Source organism: Aspergillus sydowii, assembly GCF_001890705.1.
Source record: "Aspergillus sydowii CBS 593.65 unplaced genomic scaffold ASPSYscaffold_8, whole genome shotgun sequence".
Taxonomy (NCBI): Eukaryota; Fungi; Ascomycota; class Eurotiomycetes; order Eurotiales; family Aspergillaceae; genus Aspergillus; species Aspergillus sydowii.
Genome location: NW_024467866.1, coordinates 242,668 through 260,235, shown reverse-complemented (window position 1 = coordinate 260,235; position 17,568 = coordinate 242,668). Strand labels below are relative to the sequence as shown.

Here is a 17,568-nt window from a genome sequence, read left to right as displayed (position 1 = left end):
AAGCAGTAAGCACCGTATCCGGTGGAGAAAATGACAGTGACCCGTACGGTGTAGTCTGTGTGGGTCTCTCAATGACTTCCGTTCTCCCCCGCGTCCCCGTCTGAGGCAGTCCAGCTAGTCAAAGTCTGGATCTATTGCAGGATATCAATGCCTTGGTAGCCGAGATGGAATCCAGTGCAAGTCCAAGAGTTTCCCGTGCCTGCCAGCGGTGCCGGCGGCAGAAACTGAAGGTACATCATTCACTTACTGCGTGGGGCATTCCAAGCTTAAACCTTTATAGTGCGATGAAGCTCGACCATGCACCATGTGCGTGCGGGCAGGGGTGTTTTGTCAAGCAAGAGATGCCGTGAATACTCCCCGTCGGAAGAAGCGAGCTGCAGCAACGCGTCAGACGCGTGTCCCACCGTCAAACCAACATGCTGTTGTTGCAGGAGCTGATCGCCCCTATGAAAACCATGGCGCCAGCAGCTCAGCAGTCGGCTTTGCGGTGAACATCTTTGGACAGCGCGCTACGCTTTATTCCAATGACCGGACGGGCATTCCTGGCCGCGCCAGTCCCCAGCCCAATACTCGAGCCGAGTGGAGGCTGGAGAAGATGTCCATGCCTCCGCCGGCGGTAATGGAGGCTGCTCTGCAGGTTTACTTTGACCATATGCACTGGTTCATCTGTATCTTTCATGAGCCGGAGTTTATGCAAGCCGTGACTCCCCTGCTTCGTCAGTCGACGTGGAACGAGAGATCTCGTGGCCGAGTGATAGCGGCTCTGACTGTCGCAGCCGTGGGACTCCAATGTGTGGCACAGGAGTCCAGATGGCCAGGGCATTCATTACTAGCTTCTTTCGCTCTACAAGCAGCGAGCTTGCGGGATGAACTGATAGCTGAGGTCCGGCTGCATGTGTTGAAATTAATGGATGAATGCAGCCTGGAGGCGGTCCAAGTTTCTCTCCTCCTGGGAACATACTTCATTTTTCACGGCTCTCCGGGTCTCGCATGGAACATGCTTGGTCTCTCGGTCCGCTCTGCATATGCTCTCTCCATGCACTGTTCCAGCGCCGTAATTGTTGCTGACCCGGTTCTATCTCAAGTCTATCGCCGGACCTGGAATCACATCACCGTAGCAGATACATATAGCGCTATGATATACGGCCGGCCAGCGTCACTTGACGCTGCATTCTGTCATCTGCACGAAATGACCGAACTGGAAGATACCCGCTTACCACCAACAGTGGCGCGTCTTCTTGAGGACCCAAAAGCGAATCGCCTGATGTACCATACCCAAAAGTATCGTCTCTATGAACTCATCCGAACAGCCCTCAACAGGTTTCGACTTATCAATCTGCAAACCCCGGTCTCTCCTGACTCGTTTGCCTCCCTCGTGGAGGCCATTGCTAATTCCCAGGCATCGCTTGATAGCTGGAAGACCGAACTACCCCCCGTATTGAAAGGTCAATATTGGAGAGAACATCCCGAGTTCGTACCTCCAGCCAACGAGAACAGCCCATTATCACCAGAATCTCGCGCATTCAGACACTTGTTTCTACAGTCGCAGATCCTGCAAATGACATACGATAGCGCCGTCCTCTTCATCAACAGGCCTCTCCTCGAATACCAAGCAAGGCTCGAGTTCCGAACCGTCATCGCTGAGCATCTGCCCGCCATTCGCCTGTCACTGGATCTCTCTCTAAAAGCCGCGCTTCGCGTCTCTCGCGTGTCCCCAGCTCATCACGAAAGCGAGCTCAGTCTGGCCTTCGTGTTGATGAATTTCTTTACTGCAGGTGTAATATTATGTCTTGCCCCCACCGTACTGCCCTTTAGTAAAGCAGCAAATGAAGCTAAAGACGGGATATTACGCATAATCCGGGCGAGTCGGAGACTTCAGTCCAAGAATAAGATTGCAAAGCATACTGAGCAGCTATTGACGAGGCTTTTGAAGTTGAGCCTGCGGCAGGAACTGGAAAACGCTCTACATAATAACAATGAATCAGCTAGCGACATAAACCCGAGAGAGCAGGGACAGGAACCATCACATTACGCCTCGCCTTCGCAATCACCGCGACTGGCACCGGCAGAATCATGCAGTTCGTCAACTTTGAAAGACGATCTCCCTCTGACCCAACCCCAACCCGCCGGTGGAGATGCTCCTTTTCCCCTGTCGGGAATTCCAGCGGACGACCTTGGTATCGAGCCACTAGGCGAAGCAGGAAACCTGAGTTCCAGCCTAGAAGTATCGGAAAGTGGTTGTTATCATCAAATCGACTCGTATATGGATGAAACAATGGGTGCTTTTGGAGAGAGTAAGTGTTATTATACAGCCTCTGCCCATTAACTACTATGATATGCCTGGCCAATTGCTAATTCTGGACACGTTGCAAAGTGTTATTCAATCTCGTACCAAATGACCCCTACAGTGCTTGGAACTGGGGTAGTAACTTTCGAGTCTGATACCATAACTTCGTATGTCCGAAACTCAAAACAAAAACCAAGTATAAAGTTGTAAACTATTGCAAGCCGACCACGTCCATATTTATAAAAGGTCATGTTATTGCTGTCTTTCCTCCTCAGTGATGCTATCTCCGGTGGACTTCAAGTGGCTTCATCCACCGAATGTGTTTCTAGCTATGCCAATATATAACGAATTCAAGGCGGTTTACAGAGTTTATACACTCTTCGACGGAATTGTGATCATGCCCTTCTCCTCCTTGACCCTCCACTGAATCGCCTTGAGCGTATGATACAAGAACGTCGCCGTGGGCATACTCACGCCCCGCGCTGTGCCCTCTCGCAGCGGCTCTCCAAGGATATTCTCAAACTCGGTCAGATTTCCCTACACCATCAGCACCACACCACCACCTTGAAAAACAGGGAAGGAAAAATAACGTACCCTCCCCGCATCCTCCAACATACTCGGCCTCAAATAGGCAGTGACGGGATCAATGCTAATCATCGTATCCACAATATCCCCCGGAAGCCGCACACCCACTGCAGCAGCCGCAGCCACAATCTCATTCATAGCCGGTCTGACAAGACTCTCCACGACGTCCCCGGATAACTGGATCCGGCCCGTGTCTAGACCTGTTATGGCGCAGATGGTGTTCATGCACGCGTTGTAGACTAGCTTCTGCCACCGGTAGAAGGGGACTTCATCCGCGAAGATGTATTTACACTCCGTCTTACCCGCTGCGCCGTATATATATACGAAATCGCGCGCTGCTGCTTCTGCAGCTGCATCTGAATCCGCATCGATAGGACTTGGATTTGGACTTGGGAATGCCCCGATTATCAACCGGTCATTGTCCCCCTGCTCAATAACCCCCGGGGCAATCTCATGCGAGTCCACGCGGGACACGCCTGAAAGAATCACATTCCGCGGAAATTTCTCGAACAGCGGCTTTTCGATATTCAGGCCATTCTGGATTAGCACGATGACCGTCTTTCCAGGAGTTACGGCCGGGGATATGAGCTCTGCTGTTGTGGGGGTTGTGTCGGCGATGTTTTTTGTTGTTACGACGATGTAGTCGAAATGTTTTGTGCTGTGGTGGGGGATATAATTCAAAACTGCACTGTGAGTATAATAACAGCTTCAGGTAAGAAGAGATACCTTCAGATGGCGTCCAGTTTCTGATCTCGCCGTGGTCGATGGACTTGATGTGGAAGCCATCGGTGGCGACTTTGGTATAATTCGAGCGCAGAACTGCAGTCACCGAGGCGAGTCCGCCTGTTTCGAGATTGAGCGCTGCGATGGTGCCTACTCCGCCGGCGCCGACTAGAAGGACGGTTGCTGTCATTGTTATATGATATAAATATATGATATAAATATAATGGGAGGAGTTGGAGATGAGATTATATGTCCCGGCGCCTTCTGGTAACATGAAAGATGCCCCGCATTGATCTACAGCATGGATATTATCAAGTAAACATCTGTATCTTGAATAACTTGGATACTCTTCATTAAATTAATTCATTCTTCACAGCCCATGGATCGCTCTGTCTGGAATTGGCAGGTGGGCCCGGTCTCAGTTGGAGACTGCGGGGTCTTCTCTCTCTCACTGACTGTATCTGAGTTGTATCCAAATCAACATCTCAGTAACCATCGCCGACATGCCCCGTTCGTCAGGCAGCTCGTGCCTCAACTGCCGCGCCAGAAAAGTCCGCTGTGACCGGATATCCCCCCGGTGCTCCCAATGCAAACAAAGATCCCTGGACTGTCTGGTCCCCGCGGCTCCTCCCCGCGTGCTCTGGCTGCCGACCAGGACGGTGGCGGATTTCGACTTGGAACTGGACCAGTCCGAGGTTGATATGCATGTGCGGCGGCAGCCTTTATTCAAAAGTATACCCCAAATACCAAACCCTAAAAGAATATACTAACAGTCTATAGAAGGACAACAAGCACAGAATGCAGCCGACTTGCTTTCCCTTATCTCCGGCTCCTCACTCAATGCGGTCCTGGAACAGCTGGACTACCAGGCAGAGATTCAGAATGGCACAGCTTCCCACGGGCCATTCCATGCCTTTCGCTCCCAACCTGTACCAGAGCCATGTCTATCGCCAATACCCCCGGCCGAGCTTCCTGATCTTGAATTATGGCGCACGCTCTCCAATAATCTAACCGGGCTGGATGCCGATGACATCATTACAGAGCATTGGCTAGATCTCTGTATACCAGACGATATACCAGACATGGTTGCAAGCGAGCCAGTCACCCAGGAACCACAGTTATACACAGATTCAGAACTCACCATCAGCCAGTTGGTATCACCCCCGGCATCACCACCAGCTGATTTGGAAGGCTTCACAATGTCCACCGCGAAGCTGCTACTAGACCACTACCAAAATATAACAACGACAATCTACACCCCCGCATCCGCCGACGTCAAGACCCCCTGGGAAATCCTCTACATCCCCAATGTGCTTAGCACGCTTGGCGAAGTCGCTCTGACCGGGAACAGCAGCGACGCCAAGGTATCGCTCTTGTTTGCGGTGTTGGCCATTAGCGCGTTCAGCCTGGACATCCTCTCCTCGCCAGAGGCAGTATCTGAAGACTGGCGTGCGCTGGGGAATATGTACCGTCAGAAGGCTACAAGGAGACTCCAGATGACGCTGCGGAATCTGTCCAAGGGACTGCCGAAGAAGGAGAAGTATAAAAACATACTCATGCCGCTGCTGAGTATGGTGACGATATGTGTATGGCTCTTAACATGATCCGATGGGCTTTATAGACTAACTTGGGTGTCTAGACCGTCAGCGGCGAAATGGACAACGCAGCGCACTACCTAGACGACATCGAACAAATCATAACGCTATACGGGCTCCCCAAGCTCCAAAAGTCCCGCAAAGTCAAGATGCTCCACAGCATCTACGTGTACCTCCGCGTCCTCACAGAAAGCACCTACATCAGCCACATCCAGAGTGCGGACACTGGCACAGACACCAGCGCAGACACCGGCAGCCCAGCCGGTGGCTCCAACAAACCCAGTACCTGGGACATTCTACTCGGCGAGCTAGTATGCACCTTCGACACGCTAAACCTAGACTTCATGCAATGCCTGGCGCCGCCGAAATCCACCTTTGAACAGATCTACTCGATCCCGGACTCGCTGTTTAAGCTCATCCTCGAAACAACACAGCTGGCCAGCAAGGTCGAGAAACTGCGCCACGGCCGCCATAAACACAGTACAGACCACCACGACACTCTCTCTGATCAAGTCAAAGACCTCGAAAACCGAATCTGCGAGTGGGAGCACTACTACAACGAAACCACATATCCAGGCGATCCCATCGGCACTCCACCCCTGAAAGAGCGCTTCCCCTTCCACCTGACACAAACGATCTACGCCGCGCTGGTGATCTACTTCTACCGCTCAGTACGCGACATCAACGTCATAACCCTGCAGCCGTACGTGCAGCAGACGATCTACCACTTGCGAGAATACGTCAAGCATAAAGAGCGGCAGAAGGACCGGTCGTCGGATATATGCTGGCCGGCGTTTATCGCGGGCTGTGAGGCGACGACGAGCCAGGCGAGACAGGAGATTGCGGAGTGGTTGGAGAAGTCGACGCGGTCGAATGGGGTGCTTATGTTCCGGGTGGCGCTGAAGGCGATCAGGAGGGTTTGGGCTGCGAGGGCGGTTCCTGGGAGGCAGAATCTGTCGTGGAGTAGTGTTTTGGGGGAGAGTGATATGCGGGTTTTGGTTCTTAGTTGACCCTATTCTTGTAACCCTATTATTCTTGTGGTTTCCTTGATAGACATGTTCGTAGATTTGATCCGTGCGTAGTCTGTTCAGAATCGCCCCCTCGATCAGATTAGGAAGCTAACCCTGAGCCTTGATTAATTTGCTATTCATCTCTTGGCAATCATTCCAAGTCAGCCAAGTGGAGATTGCCCCATTCCCTCCCCAGTCCCCATATCCCAATCTGGGGTAATAAGATGAGCACCCAGTGCACCAGCCTCCTGCTGCCATGCCAGTCTGTAGTCAATAGTCTTCGTCCACCCCGGATTACCCCGTATATGTACCGCATCACAGTGGATCAAATCCCCGCCCACAGTCTATTGAGCTGTTTCTAACCCATTTAAACTGCGTATACCCCGGGTTTCGGTCGTGTTCCGTGTCTACTACTGCAATCTTATCCTTTCCCATTTGTTTTGACATACATACATCTTTCATTATGAGTGATGGAAAGGAAGAACACATTCCTCTAGACGAGGCAAAGCCCAACCTCAACCTCAACCTCGACCTCGGCCCAACCGCCAGCGTCGATGTAGACGTGGGCATCACCGAAACAGAGAACCACGGGAGTCTGCATCGCTCGTTTACCCCAAGACAGGTTCATGTACACACCATTGACCCTACTGCCATTACCCATTACCTACAAAGCAATCCCAAAGTAACATATTAATAGGTCATCTCCCTCGGCTGCAACATCGGCAGCGGCCTATTCATTGGCACAGGCAAAGCCCTAGCGAACGGCGGCCCGGGCAATATGATCCTGGCCTACTTCACCGTGTGTGTCGGGGTCTGGGCGCACCTGCAGACCCTGGCCGAAATGACGATTGCGTTTCCCACGTCCGGGAATTATATCGATTATGCGGATCGGTGGGTTGATCCGGCGCTGGCGTTTGGGGCGGGGCTGGCGGAGTGGTTGGGTATGTACATTCCTCTCTATTCCTGGTACCTGGTACTAGATTGATGTTTGTACGTTGCTTACGGTAGTGGGTTTAGGATGGACGGCGGTCTTTGCGTCCGAGGGGACGTTTTTTGTTGTTTTGGTGAATTACTGGGCGGGAGGTGCTGTGCCGGAGAGTGCTCTGTGTATGTCTCTCATCTTGACTCATGCCCTAATAGACTGGCATTGCTAACAGTGTTTGTGGGTAGTGTCGATATTTGTCGTCATCTGCCTAGCGGTCTTCTTCATGCCAAATACCTACTTCGCCTGGCTCCAGTACGTCGGATCCTTGGTGAAGGTGTTTCTGTTCATTTTCAACACTATCGTCTCGCTGGCTATAATCGGCGGCGCGGGTCCAACAGGCTCAGTCAAAGACGGGAGCACATGGACGGATCTTCCTGCTTTTAAAAATGGATTCGGTGTACCCACAACCCTTGATAACGATTTCATGGGGAAATGCTAACATGATATCAACACCAGGGCTACGCAAGCGCATCCCTCCTCGCCATCTGGGCCATCGGCGACCAAATCTACATCGGCGTTCTGGGCGGCGAAGCAAAATCCCCACGATACTCCATGGCACACGCCGCAAACGTCGTCCCCTGGCGCGTCTCCGTCTTCTACATGGTCTCCGCCGTGCTGGTCTCAGTGATCGTGCCATCGTCAGACAGCAGACTGCTAGGTGGTTCGGGAGCCGCTGCATCCCCGTTCGTCATTGCCAGTGCAGACGCGGGCATTAGAGGCGTGCCTGATATCATTAATGCTTGTATGATTATTGGCATTCTGGCAATTGCGTTGGAGTGTATTTACCTCCCGTCTCGCATTTTGAGGACCATGGCCCTGCAAAAGCTGATTCCGGAGGTTATTGCTCATGTCGATGAGAGGGGGAGGCCGCGCTGGGCGCTTCTTCTTACGGGTGTTGTGGGCGTTGTTCTCACGTATATGAGTCTGAGTGGTACCTACCTACCTACCTACCACTCTCAAACATGCCATTCCCAGTTACAGAGTTCGACATGTGCTAACACAGATAATAAAATGAAGGAAACGGCCTCGAAGTCCTAAACTGGTTCATCGCAATCACCAGCGCATCCTTCTTCACGAACTGGGCCATCGTCGCATACACGTCCTTCCGGTTCCGCGCAGCCATCAGGGCCCAGAACGCGTCGTTCTTCGCGGAGAGTTACAGCTGGACTTCGTTCCGGTGGCCGCTTGCCCCGGCGGTGGTCTTTGTTATTTCGGCGTTGCTTTTGGTTTGTTTGCTTTATGGTGGGATTAGGCCGTTGGTATGTCGTTCCTCCTTTTTAATACACCACTTCTTCTTATCTTATATGTTATGCTATGTTATGCTTATGCTATGTCTATGTGTGATACCGTTCTAACAGTGTTTTACTGGGTAGGACGACACCCCCTTCACGGCATACAACTTCTTCTCATACATCCTCGGTCTCCTCGTCATTGGGGTTCCGACGCTGCTATACAAGGTCGTCTACCGTACTGAATGGCGGGACCCTGCAACGGCAGATCTCGTCTCCGGGAGACGACGGCTATCGCCCGAGGAAATTATTCTTATGGACGAACATTACAGCCGGCCGGTTTGGAGGAGGGTTGGGACGTATGTTAAGCTTTGGTAGTTTGGAGGGGGGGAGAGAAAAGAAGGACGTTGAGGTAATTTCTCAATACAAATCGATGAAATAAGACTGCTTGTAGTGATGCTTGCTTGGTAGTAAGTGGTTCTTGACGCTGTGTTCTAGTGGATAGGTAGAATATCATGAAAGCTCTGCGACAGTCGACAGTAGGCTGGTAATATCTTCTTGGGATTGGAATGGTGTCTGGTTATTCAGGCTGGGCAATGCGATAGACCATAATTTATGTGAAGGTGTATTTTCTGGTAGGGAAGGCACGTTCAGATAGCCCTGTTACATACATACAATCACACGAGGCTTGAATATGGGTTATAGTTATAGCGGTATGGCAATCATACGCAAGCAAATTATAACATTGAACAGCAGAGACAAAAAGCGGTTTTCCTCTCTCGTCCACCCTTCCCAATGTTCCCTACTTACAATTAAACGTTATCCCAGTCACCGTCAAATATGACAAAATACAAAACAAGAAGCAAAGCAACGCACCAGCAGAATCCAGCAATCTTCATACTCTTAGTGCAAGAAACCCTGTAGGCTAGATATTCACCCCAGAGCCAGCCTCAAGCTGCAACGCAGGATCCAGAAATCTGAGTCTGCGGAGGACCAACGTCGACAGTCTGCGCACCCTCAACCATAGTAACGCTGTGATCCACGCCGTTAAAGGTACACTTGACACCTTCTGTGTTGGACATGATATGCGAGATGCTCAGCGGGTCACCTAAACAACATTAGCCTATGAATACCAAATTATTCAATGATAGATACGTACTAATCGCCATATTACTCCCATCAAGCCCAAACACCTGCGAGAACTGCGCATTCGCCGCCCCGATAAACGTAATCATAACCTGGCCTCCAGAAGGCGCAGACTCGATAGGGGGACTGGGAGGTGTTGAGCCAGCACTGCAGGATCCCTGGATCTGAGTCTGGGGAGGCCCGACGTCGACACTTGCAACGCCCACGACGGTGGTTGTGCCGTGGTCGACGCCGTTGAAGGTACAAGCGATGTCGGGGTTGTTAGATGAGATGTGGGAGACGCTTAGGGGGTTGGCTAGAAGGTTTTGTTAGGATGTATTGCGAAATGAATATTTTACGCCAATAGAGGCATGTTATATAGATATGGCAGCTTACTGATTTTCACGATGGAACCGTCGACTGGGAAGTCCTGGGTGAACTGGGCGTCAGCGGCGCCGATGAAGGTGATCTGGGCGGCGTGGTCTCTTATGGCGAGACTGAGAGTGCCGGGGAGGGCAAGGAGAGGGGCAATTGCAGATAACTTCATGTTGAGTTGTTGAAGGAATAGATTATTTAGATGTGAGTTGGATGATACGACCTGAGGGTTAGAGTCTCTTTATATGTTCTTGACATCCTAATAATCTCAACATATACAAGTCATGATGTTATGCAGCTGCTCGCTCCTCCGTGCTATTTCGGCGTACTATTTGTTCGCCAACCCTAAGCAGCCAAAAACGGAAGACAACAACAGATCATGATATCATGTCTGACTACACCAAGGCCAACCCATGGATTCCACCACGTGGCCCGGAAACATGCCAAATCACAATCAATCCCATTCTTTTCACGCCCGCCGCGGCTTTCAACATTGAGTGGGTAAATATAGCCTCCCATTTATTTTTCGAGGATTGTGTCACCGGGCCTGTACAGCATCGGGTATAGATCGCTTCTTGGCCACGTTGCCATCCTCGCTTACTTTGCGACCCTTGGTTTCGGTCTTGGTTTCGGTCTTGGTTTACGAGGGTCAAGGTTACTTCTCAGACAATCCGGTTCTTGATCCGTGGTGGCGCTTGCGACTAGGTTGCCTTTTCCGGCAGTGTACGCACTGCTTCACTCATCACTCGAGGGAATTAATTAGCTTCGAGTTGGTCGTGTGATTCTCGTAATCAGTATCCGTAAAGCATGCACTATCTCTATACTTACCATGGCTACTTCAGGAATGTCTCATCAATGGATGGGTCGGTGTCTTAGCACAATCGCTGGAAAACACTCATACACGATATAATGGTTATTAGTCTTCAAAACTGGTTTTAACTGAAAGATTTGCCATTGACCATGGATGAGAGTTATCTTAGTGTAGTAACCCATTCTGACGGGTCTATCATTGGACACTCGTCTTTCTCGGCTTGCATGTAATATTAGGGCATCCCCCATGTCCAAGAAGCTGGAACATACTCCGCTGGGACCGCCGACCACATACCAAATACTCAAGTGTCGGCATCTGCATAATAGACTGTCCAAGACAGTCCCCTTCAGCCGAGAGAAATCACCAATTGAGAGAAATCCCTGGCTAATAAATATAGGTCAGCCTCACGCAACCAAGCCCCGCCAGAGAAGCCAATTTCCACATATTATAGGCAGAACTTTCTTACTTCAAGTATTAGGGGCAGTCTTTGCCTAACTCTCATCTCTAATATCACGGTAGATCTCGTGCTCGAAGCCAACTATTTGCAGATAACCATTTACCGCCCGCACTCTAACTATACTCTAACTATATCCATTTGTATAGCGCGTCACGACACAGCTGCGAAATCAAGCTGAGTCCTTGGTCCTAGTTGGAAATCTTGCTTATCGTCTTAGTCAAGCTCATCCTATTCCCCCATTGCAAATTTCTATCCAGCCAGGCCGTATACAATGCATACGCATTTGTCCAGGCATCCTCTACATGACTTTGTAGAATGTAAGATTCGAATGAACACTTCCATGAACATTTCCTTTTTATATCTTTTGAAGATACAGCCTTCGCATGGTTCGGACGCTGTCGGTGGAAGCTTGCTGCAAACCCTAGTATTCAAGGTTATAACTGAAATATTCCTTCTCCTTTTTTTTTCTCGCTGGTGTTTCACTAAATGCATGTCATGGCCAATCAGTCCCCTGTCTAGTTACTGGTGACTAAGGACGCCCGAACGGGTAAACTAACTTATAACTAAGTGAAGTCCCCTTAGGCCAGACCACTGCCCCCCTCTATTTATTTCCGTGATTGCCCCCACCAAACTCAGCATCAGCAACACAACAATGACACTCAGAGACGGGCCAGAGTTCCCATTCTTCTGCCACATCTGCGGCGCGCCCCCCACATGGCGCCGTTTGCTCGCAGACAGCACCCTCGAATACCTCGATCCGGAAGAAGACGATTTTGACCATAGAGAATATAGATACGCGGATTTTATGCCCGCACAGCAGGGCTTTGGATACGATGCAAGGTTTCTTCCTCCGAGAACTATCCGGTGGCTTGACGCTGCGCGGCTCGTCACGAACAAGAGCGTGGACATAGTTAAAGGCACAGAGACAGAGGCATCGGCGCCATTGTTGACTCCGCTGGTAAAGAGACCAGACAGACTCATCCAATATTACCACTCTCTCGCCTTCTAACTCGAGTGTTACCTAGGCAGTGTATGTCAATACCGACTTCGGCACATGCCACTACCCCGGTAATACCAATGTTTTGCAATGCAACGTTGACGGGTACTTGGTACATGATGCGTGCTTCAAGATGTTGGAGCGTGTTCATCACCAAAACCTGCAGGCCAATTGTGTGACTCGGGATCTTGACCTGGGCCGGTTATGGAATTGGTTGGAGCTCGGTCTGGAGGATCGCAACAATGACCTTGTCGATTGGGGCTTCGGGGATGCATTCCATAGAGGTGGTACAGATTGGCCCGGTGAGAGGTTTCAACCTGATTATCAGGAATGGATACCAGTTAAAGGGTCTATGGTGGGTTCTTTCATTGGATAAAAAAACAACATAGGTTTACGCGGGTTTAAAAGAGCTGTCTAATTCGACCGTGTCTTAGTGGACAGTAATGGATCCCGAGGGTCCATTCAATTGCCAACCTCTACTAGACCGTGCATCTGCCAGTCCTCGGTCAGGCTATTCATTCACCTTCAGCGTCAGGCCCGCTCAGACAAGCCCAGAGCCCAAGGCCAACATTCTCTCATTACTCCCGCGCGAACATCAACTGAGCATCTTGGAGCTTCTCCCAACTTCATCCGTGCTAAACCTCTTCCTCGCAAGTCCCGACGTCAGGTGCTTTGCCGAGCACCTCCCGCCCAGCTTCTGGAAGTCCCGTCTCTTCTTTGACGTGCCGTGGTGTGCGGATATCATTTTGTCCCAAATACAAACTGCCCAGCGCAATAGGACAGGGAAAGGCAGAGTCCAGTTTAACCGGCTTTTACGCTTTCTGAGGGAATTTTATACATCCCCTGGGCAGGATCATGACGTTGAGGACCTTGGGTTCAGGGGGCTGAGGAACCGACGCCGGATTTGGATGAATTGTGAGCGGATCGTGAGGGAGATGGATAATCGCTCTTTAACCGTGGGTCGTCAATCACCACCCGAGGAGTAAAATAGCTAGCCAGGAAGAAAAGAAACGAAAACGAAAAAACGAGAACTGGCTTCCTTTATTGTGCCTTAATAGAACCTGACACTCTTCCTTGAGCTCTAAAGAGTGGGTTTATAGTATGGTGGGTGACCACATGGAATTCCCAGCTGTTGTATATTTTTATCTTTGACGTGGTCATCTATTAATCACAGTGTATTTGGCGGAGCATCATCCACTAGAGCCTGGTAGATATGCTCGAGGGCGGACCACCCAGTATACCACCTAGTATACCATCTAGAATAGCCAGACAGCCATACGCCTCGGCAATCATCTGCATTTTGAACAGCAATCTTCGTCCCCAGTGAGCCTATCGCCTGTTTAAGGAACATCTGCGCGATCACGAAGCTTGAACACGAGAATGCAACCTAAACTTGGCTGGGTCTGGTATTTATAGAAAGTCTTGATACTCAACACGAGCGCCGCTGCCGATCCAATACGAGGCTGTCTTGTATAAGAGAATAACGAATGTCTTCAAATACCTTGACCCTCATTCACCATTCACACCAGAAGATATTTTCCCAATCTGTCAGTCACTTTCCTTTATTCTAAAATGAAGTTCCTCAAATTCTCCGTTCCCTTAATTTCCCTCCTCCCTGTCCTAGCGACAGCAGCCCCTCTCTCCGACCCCGTCGAAGGCACCGGCCTCGAGAAGCGACGAAAAGCCCAAACATGCAAGATCATCAACGTCGACCACTATGTCAACTGCCGATACGAACCGTACCTTGATGCCGGGGAGATCTTTGGCTTTCCGAACGGCGACAAGCTCACTTTTGCTTGTTATAAGAAGGGTGATTGTTTCAATGGTGTCTGGTGAGCACTCTTGGCTTTACTTATTTGTCTAGACTATCGTAGAGCAAGCTAATGTCTTTTCAGTACATGGGATCAGATCACTTACCTTGGAACGACTTGCTATGTCAATGGGTACTTTACTGATAGTAATTGCTCGAGCAGTATGTTAATCTTTCATGATCTTCTCCGCTCGGTCATGCTAACTATATCGTATTAGAGAAACTTCCAAAGTGTTAGGTCGGGATCAAACTTCCAATCATGTATATAACACAGATACATACCGGCTAGTACAGGAATAAAGGCGTTAATTTAGACAACATTCTATACAACAAGCCCCATCGTAGGGATAAACTGACAAATCTGGACAGATGCTTTGGTGTAGGACTAGAAACCTCAATCTGTATCTAAACTGATCAAAATCCTTGACGTCTGGGTCAAATACTTCCGATCCACTTCTGTAAACGGTATATCGGTTCCATAAAAGCAGCCAAAGGCCTCGAGAATGAGCGAGGAAATTTTCCTACCTATCATGGAAGGGCTAGGGCTGCCAAAGACATATACGCAATATGGCGGGTACGCGGCCTTCACGGTAGGTGGTACTCGCAGAAGAGCAAACTGGCATTCTTTGGCAACCTCTGGAACCTGAAGTGCCGGGGGAATCTCGACCTCGTCCTCGGGCTCATGGAAATGAGTTTCCCCTCGTACCACGGAGCAGATGTTCTCGGGGCAGCCGATGAAATCCCTGGGTTGGGTATCTCGGCGTTTCCAAAGACGCTTGAAAAATCTTTCTCTCTGAATATCTCCCTTTCCGTGTCTAGTGTTATCATATGTGTACAAATATCTCAAGTGCAGGAACTCCTTTCTGGTCGCTGCTTGAACTAGTTCTGGGAGTGGGAGGCGACGAAGGTCGTGGATAAGACGCGGTACGCATTCTCCGGATATCAACCCCCGGGATGGCTGGACTCCAGGAATATGGCTGATATATGCCAAGACTCCCATAGCAATCTCTGAAGCTGTAATGCATGCAAGCTCGTTTATTACGACCCAACCAACATAATCAATGGTTGCCCGCCAATGCAGGCAGGTATAGAGCAAGGGCTGGCCCTCAGGGCGAAAGGGAGGCTGGGGCTCTCCCCAAGCGTGTCTGATCCTATCTATAAACGCTGGCTCCATCCTCAAGGGGACGCTTAAATTAAACGACTCCAACAAACGCATGCCAGTCTGGGCAATCTTGTTCTTGCCGTCGATTGTCGCCAGCAGTACGGATAAGTCGTGGGCGGATTCAGGAAGCGATAGAGAACGAAATCGAAGCTGCACATCGAACTGGGATCTTAGAGCTAGGTGTCCGGGCCAGCCATCCGGTATTATAGTCTGGTGCCTCCGTTCTGCGGTTGAGATTAGAGTCGGATGCGTGGATTGATTCCGGGCTGGAGGATCCGTGGTTGAATCATCCGTAGCTGGTGTATCCTCAGTGCCGATGTGTGGCACCTCGTCCATAGCAACGTTTTCTGTCTCAGACTTCACAAATATTTCGAATTCAGTGGAAACGGATTGCTCCAGCTGGGGGGTTCTGGTAGGCTCGGTAGCCAGCCGAGGTGGCGTCAGTGTGCTATCAGGAAGAGGGTTCTGCACCGGGGCTAAGGATTCGACACTGTTATGAGAGAGCAGTCCCGGATAGTCCGGGCCTGCCTGTTCTTGTAGAATCTTCGTAATACGCTCCGTGAATATATCTCTCGCCCAGTCACATAACAGGTCTACCACCAGAAGTAGTTGCAGTGCTGAATCGTGTCGGAGAATAGATCCGTGCCACAGATCAATGACTTTCTGCGTTACGGCCATCAGCTTCATTCCCTGAACAGGGTTGATGTCTTACTGTGTGGGCGCGATGAGGAATACAAGCATAAACCCTCCATTCATCTCCACGGTTTGCTAAGAACCACACCATCGGGTCGAATTGCACATTGCTGGCCGCTTCCAGATTCCTTTGAAGATCAAGCATAGCACGTATTGGAAAGACGGTTTGCCGCTCAATCGACTCGAACCCCACGCTGTTCTTATCTGATTTGGCTTCAAGGACCAGAAAAGGGAAGTACATTTCCATGTCCTCCCCAATGACTGTCCGCGGGATGCTAGGGCTAGCAGCAAGAAGATGTTCCAGCTCGGGGGCGCGTCCTAGCCCAAGGACCCGGTCTGGCCTGTGATTGGCAAGCATCTTTTTCTGAATCTCAGCCATTGACTTGTCAACAACAGTGCAGCTCCCTTTGGTGACAAAGGCGTTTTGCGAGGATGCCTCAGCCTGAGCTCGTTAATTACCCATGGCATATCCATCAAGAAGTATACCTACCAACAATTTCGCACGCATAAACTCTGAGCATTGACAGAGCTTTTTGCTATTTCGTATATCTTGCAACTTCCCTGCTGCCTCTGGGCAGCTAGGCATGGCTTGAAAGTCTGAGATCCACCGACGGTTTGCACAAATGTGACTGCATCCAGCTGTTAGCTAACACGTACACCAACCAAGACGATACTCCACAAACCAGTCTACATCGGTCTCGAATCGCTCGAGAATCAGGTGTTCTGTTTTCAATCTCCACGTTTCCTCGTTGTCGAGGGATTCGCGAAGAGCATGCGCCTGGGTAACAAGCTTCTCGACGCGGTTGCACATATTAGAGACGAGGATTAGCCTCACGTCATCGCTTCCATAATCTCTGGTAGAGTATTCCTCGTATTGAATCTTCTCCATGTCTCGCACAAGGCCGAATATGGGCGCATATTTTGGCGGCCAGTCTCGCCGGCGGACGGGCCCATCGATTGATATTCTATATTTCCGTATCAGGGCATGTTGGGCTTGCGGATTGAGCTTTCTTGAGGTGCGTTGCGGTGGCATCGGCGGGTATATAACGTCAAGGCCTTGACTGAGTTCTCGAGTGGTCAGTTCGACACACTGCAAGGTGTGCTCTTTAGTATCGTTGCTGGGCGCTTAGCCGCCGGCACAAGCAGCCTCGAACGGTGGGTATGCGAAGATTCCTGTCTAAATTTAGACATTGTCGATCGGAAAATTGCCAGTGTGAATATCCAACATGAATCGAAAAATGGTTGGCTATTATTCTTCCCTTCTGCGATCTACACTTGTAGGCTTGTTGACAGTTGTTTGCCAAGCTTGCTGGTGTTTAAACTAATGCCAATCAATCATTCTCAACTCTGAGGAAGCAGGTTTCGCAAGGCGGTTGATAAATTGGATTGTGCACTCACCTTCATGACCCCTATTTAAGAATATGAAGTTGGAAGCTGGTAGGTCCGCGTGCTGAATACATGGCTTGTTCGTTTTTTATATCGTTAATTCGTCGAACAAATACTGTCGCAAGGGCAAGTCAATCGGGAAATCAAAGTCAGGCCAATTTGCGAGGAACTCACACATAGGTACTTTTTGAATTAATTGGCGGCTAAATAAGCACTAGTGTTTTAGATGATCCAAGATTATTCATGGTGCATCGATATTGAAGACCTCTGGTCGATAGCAGTCGGTAACAGATGGTTGCTTGGAAGCGAAGACTTCGAGTGAAGCAAACAGAATGTCC

General features: G+C 50.1%; 8 protein-coding genes across 8 annotated transcripts; 5 read left to right on the top strand and 3 right to left on the bottom strand.

Moving 5' to 3' along the window:
* Positions 1-164: 164 nt before the first annotated feature.
* ASPSYDRAFT_155452 (uncharacterized protein) lies at positions 165-2,442 on the top strand (the record flags this gene model as incomplete). The annotated part of the gene is made up of 3 exons (XM_040842462.1): positions 165-230; positions 281-2,294; positions 2,375-2,442. The coding sequence occupies 3 exons, from the start codon at positions 165-167 to the stop codon at positions 2,440-2,442; spliced, it is 2,148 nt and encodes a 715-aa protein (XP_040700670.1).
* On the bottom strand, positions 2,379-3,785 carry ASPSYDRAFT_205734 (ketopantoate reductase family protein; the record flags this gene model as incomplete). Its single annotated transcript, XM_040843885.1, has 3 exons — positions 2,379-2,824; positions 2,882-3,555; positions 3,599-3,785. The coding sequence occupies 3 exons, from the start codon at positions 3,783-3,785 to the stop codon at positions 2,657-2,659; spliced, it is 1,029 nt and encodes a 342-aa protein (XP_040700669.1). The 3' UTR covers positions 2,379-2,656.
* A 233-nt stretch (positions 3,786-4,018) lies between these two features.
* On the top strand, positions 4,019-6,319 carry ASPSYDRAFT_180983 (Zn(II)2Cys6 transcription factor). The gene is made up of 3 exons (XM_040843501.1): positions 4,019-4,327; positions 4,376-5,181; positions 5,235-6,319. Exons 1-3 carry the CDS (start codon positions 4,099-4,101, stop codon positions 6,198-6,200), a joined length of 2,001 nt encoding a protein of 666 aa, XP_040700668.1. The 5' UTR covers positions 4,019-4,098; the 3' UTR covers positions 6,201-6,319.
* Positions 6,320-6,663: 344 nt separating this feature from the next.
* Positions 6,664-9,166, top strand: ASPSYDRAFT_1180634 (uncharacterized protein; the record flags this gene model as incomplete). The annotated part of the gene is made up of 7 exons (XM_040840358.1): positions 6,664-6,828; positions 6,898-7,141; positions 7,218-7,307; positions 7,371-7,582; positions 7,642-8,116; positions 8,203-8,444; positions 8,559-9,166. 7 exons carry the CDS (start codon positions 6,664-6,666, stop codon positions 8,790-8,792), a joined length of 1,662 nt encoding a protein of 553 aa, XP_040700667.1. The 3' UTR covers positions 8,793-9,166.
* ASPSYDRAFT_47138 (uncharacterized protein) lies at positions 9,130-10,168 on the bottom strand. Its single transcript, XM_040847373.1, has 3 exons — positions 9,936-10,168; positions 9,574-9,855; positions 9,130-9,522 (listed from the first exon to the last, which is right to left on the bottom strand). The coding sequence occupies exons 1-3, from the start codon at positions 10,084-10,086 to the stop codon at positions 9,365-9,367; spliced, it is 591 nt and encodes a 196-aa protein (XP_040700666.1). The 5' UTR covers positions 10,087-10,168; the 3' UTR covers positions 9,130-9,364.
* Positions 10,169-11,834: 1,666 nt separating this feature from the next.
* On the top strand, positions 11,835-13,165 carry ASPSYDRAFT_33021 (uncharacterized protein; the record flags this gene model as incomplete). Its single annotated transcript, XM_040845044.1, has 3 exons — positions 11,835-12,140; positions 12,208-12,534; positions 12,614-13,165. The coding sequence occupies 3 exons, from the start codon at positions 11,835-11,837 to the stop codon at positions 13,163-13,165; spliced, it is 1,185 nt and encodes a 394-aa protein (XP_040700665.1).
* Positions 13,166-13,631: 466 nt separating this feature from the next.
* ASPSYDRAFT_47134 (putative MBL2-like secreted peptide) lies at positions 13,632-14,302 on the top strand. The gene is made up of 3 exons (XM_040847372.1): positions 13,632-14,011; positions 14,075-14,151; positions 14,208-14,302. The coding sequence occupies exons 1-3, from the start codon at positions 13,752-13,754 to the stop codon at positions 14,225-14,227; spliced, it is 357 nt and encodes a 118-aa protein (XP_040700664.1). The 5' UTR covers positions 13,632-13,751; the 3' UTR covers positions 14,228-14,302.
* An 81-nt stretch (positions 14,303-14,383) lies between these two features.
* On the bottom strand, positions 14,384-16,877 carry ASPSYDRAFT_155661 (uncharacterized protein; the record flags this gene model as incomplete). The annotated part of the gene is made up of 4 exons (XM_040842481.1): positions 14,384-15,814; positions 15,933-16,208; positions 16,335-16,473; positions 16,528-16,877. 4 exons carry the CDS (start codon positions 16,875-16,877, stop codon positions 14,384-14,386), a joined length of 2,196 nt encoding a protein of 731 aa, XP_040700663.1.
* Positions 16,878-17,568: the final 691 nt, after the last annotated feature.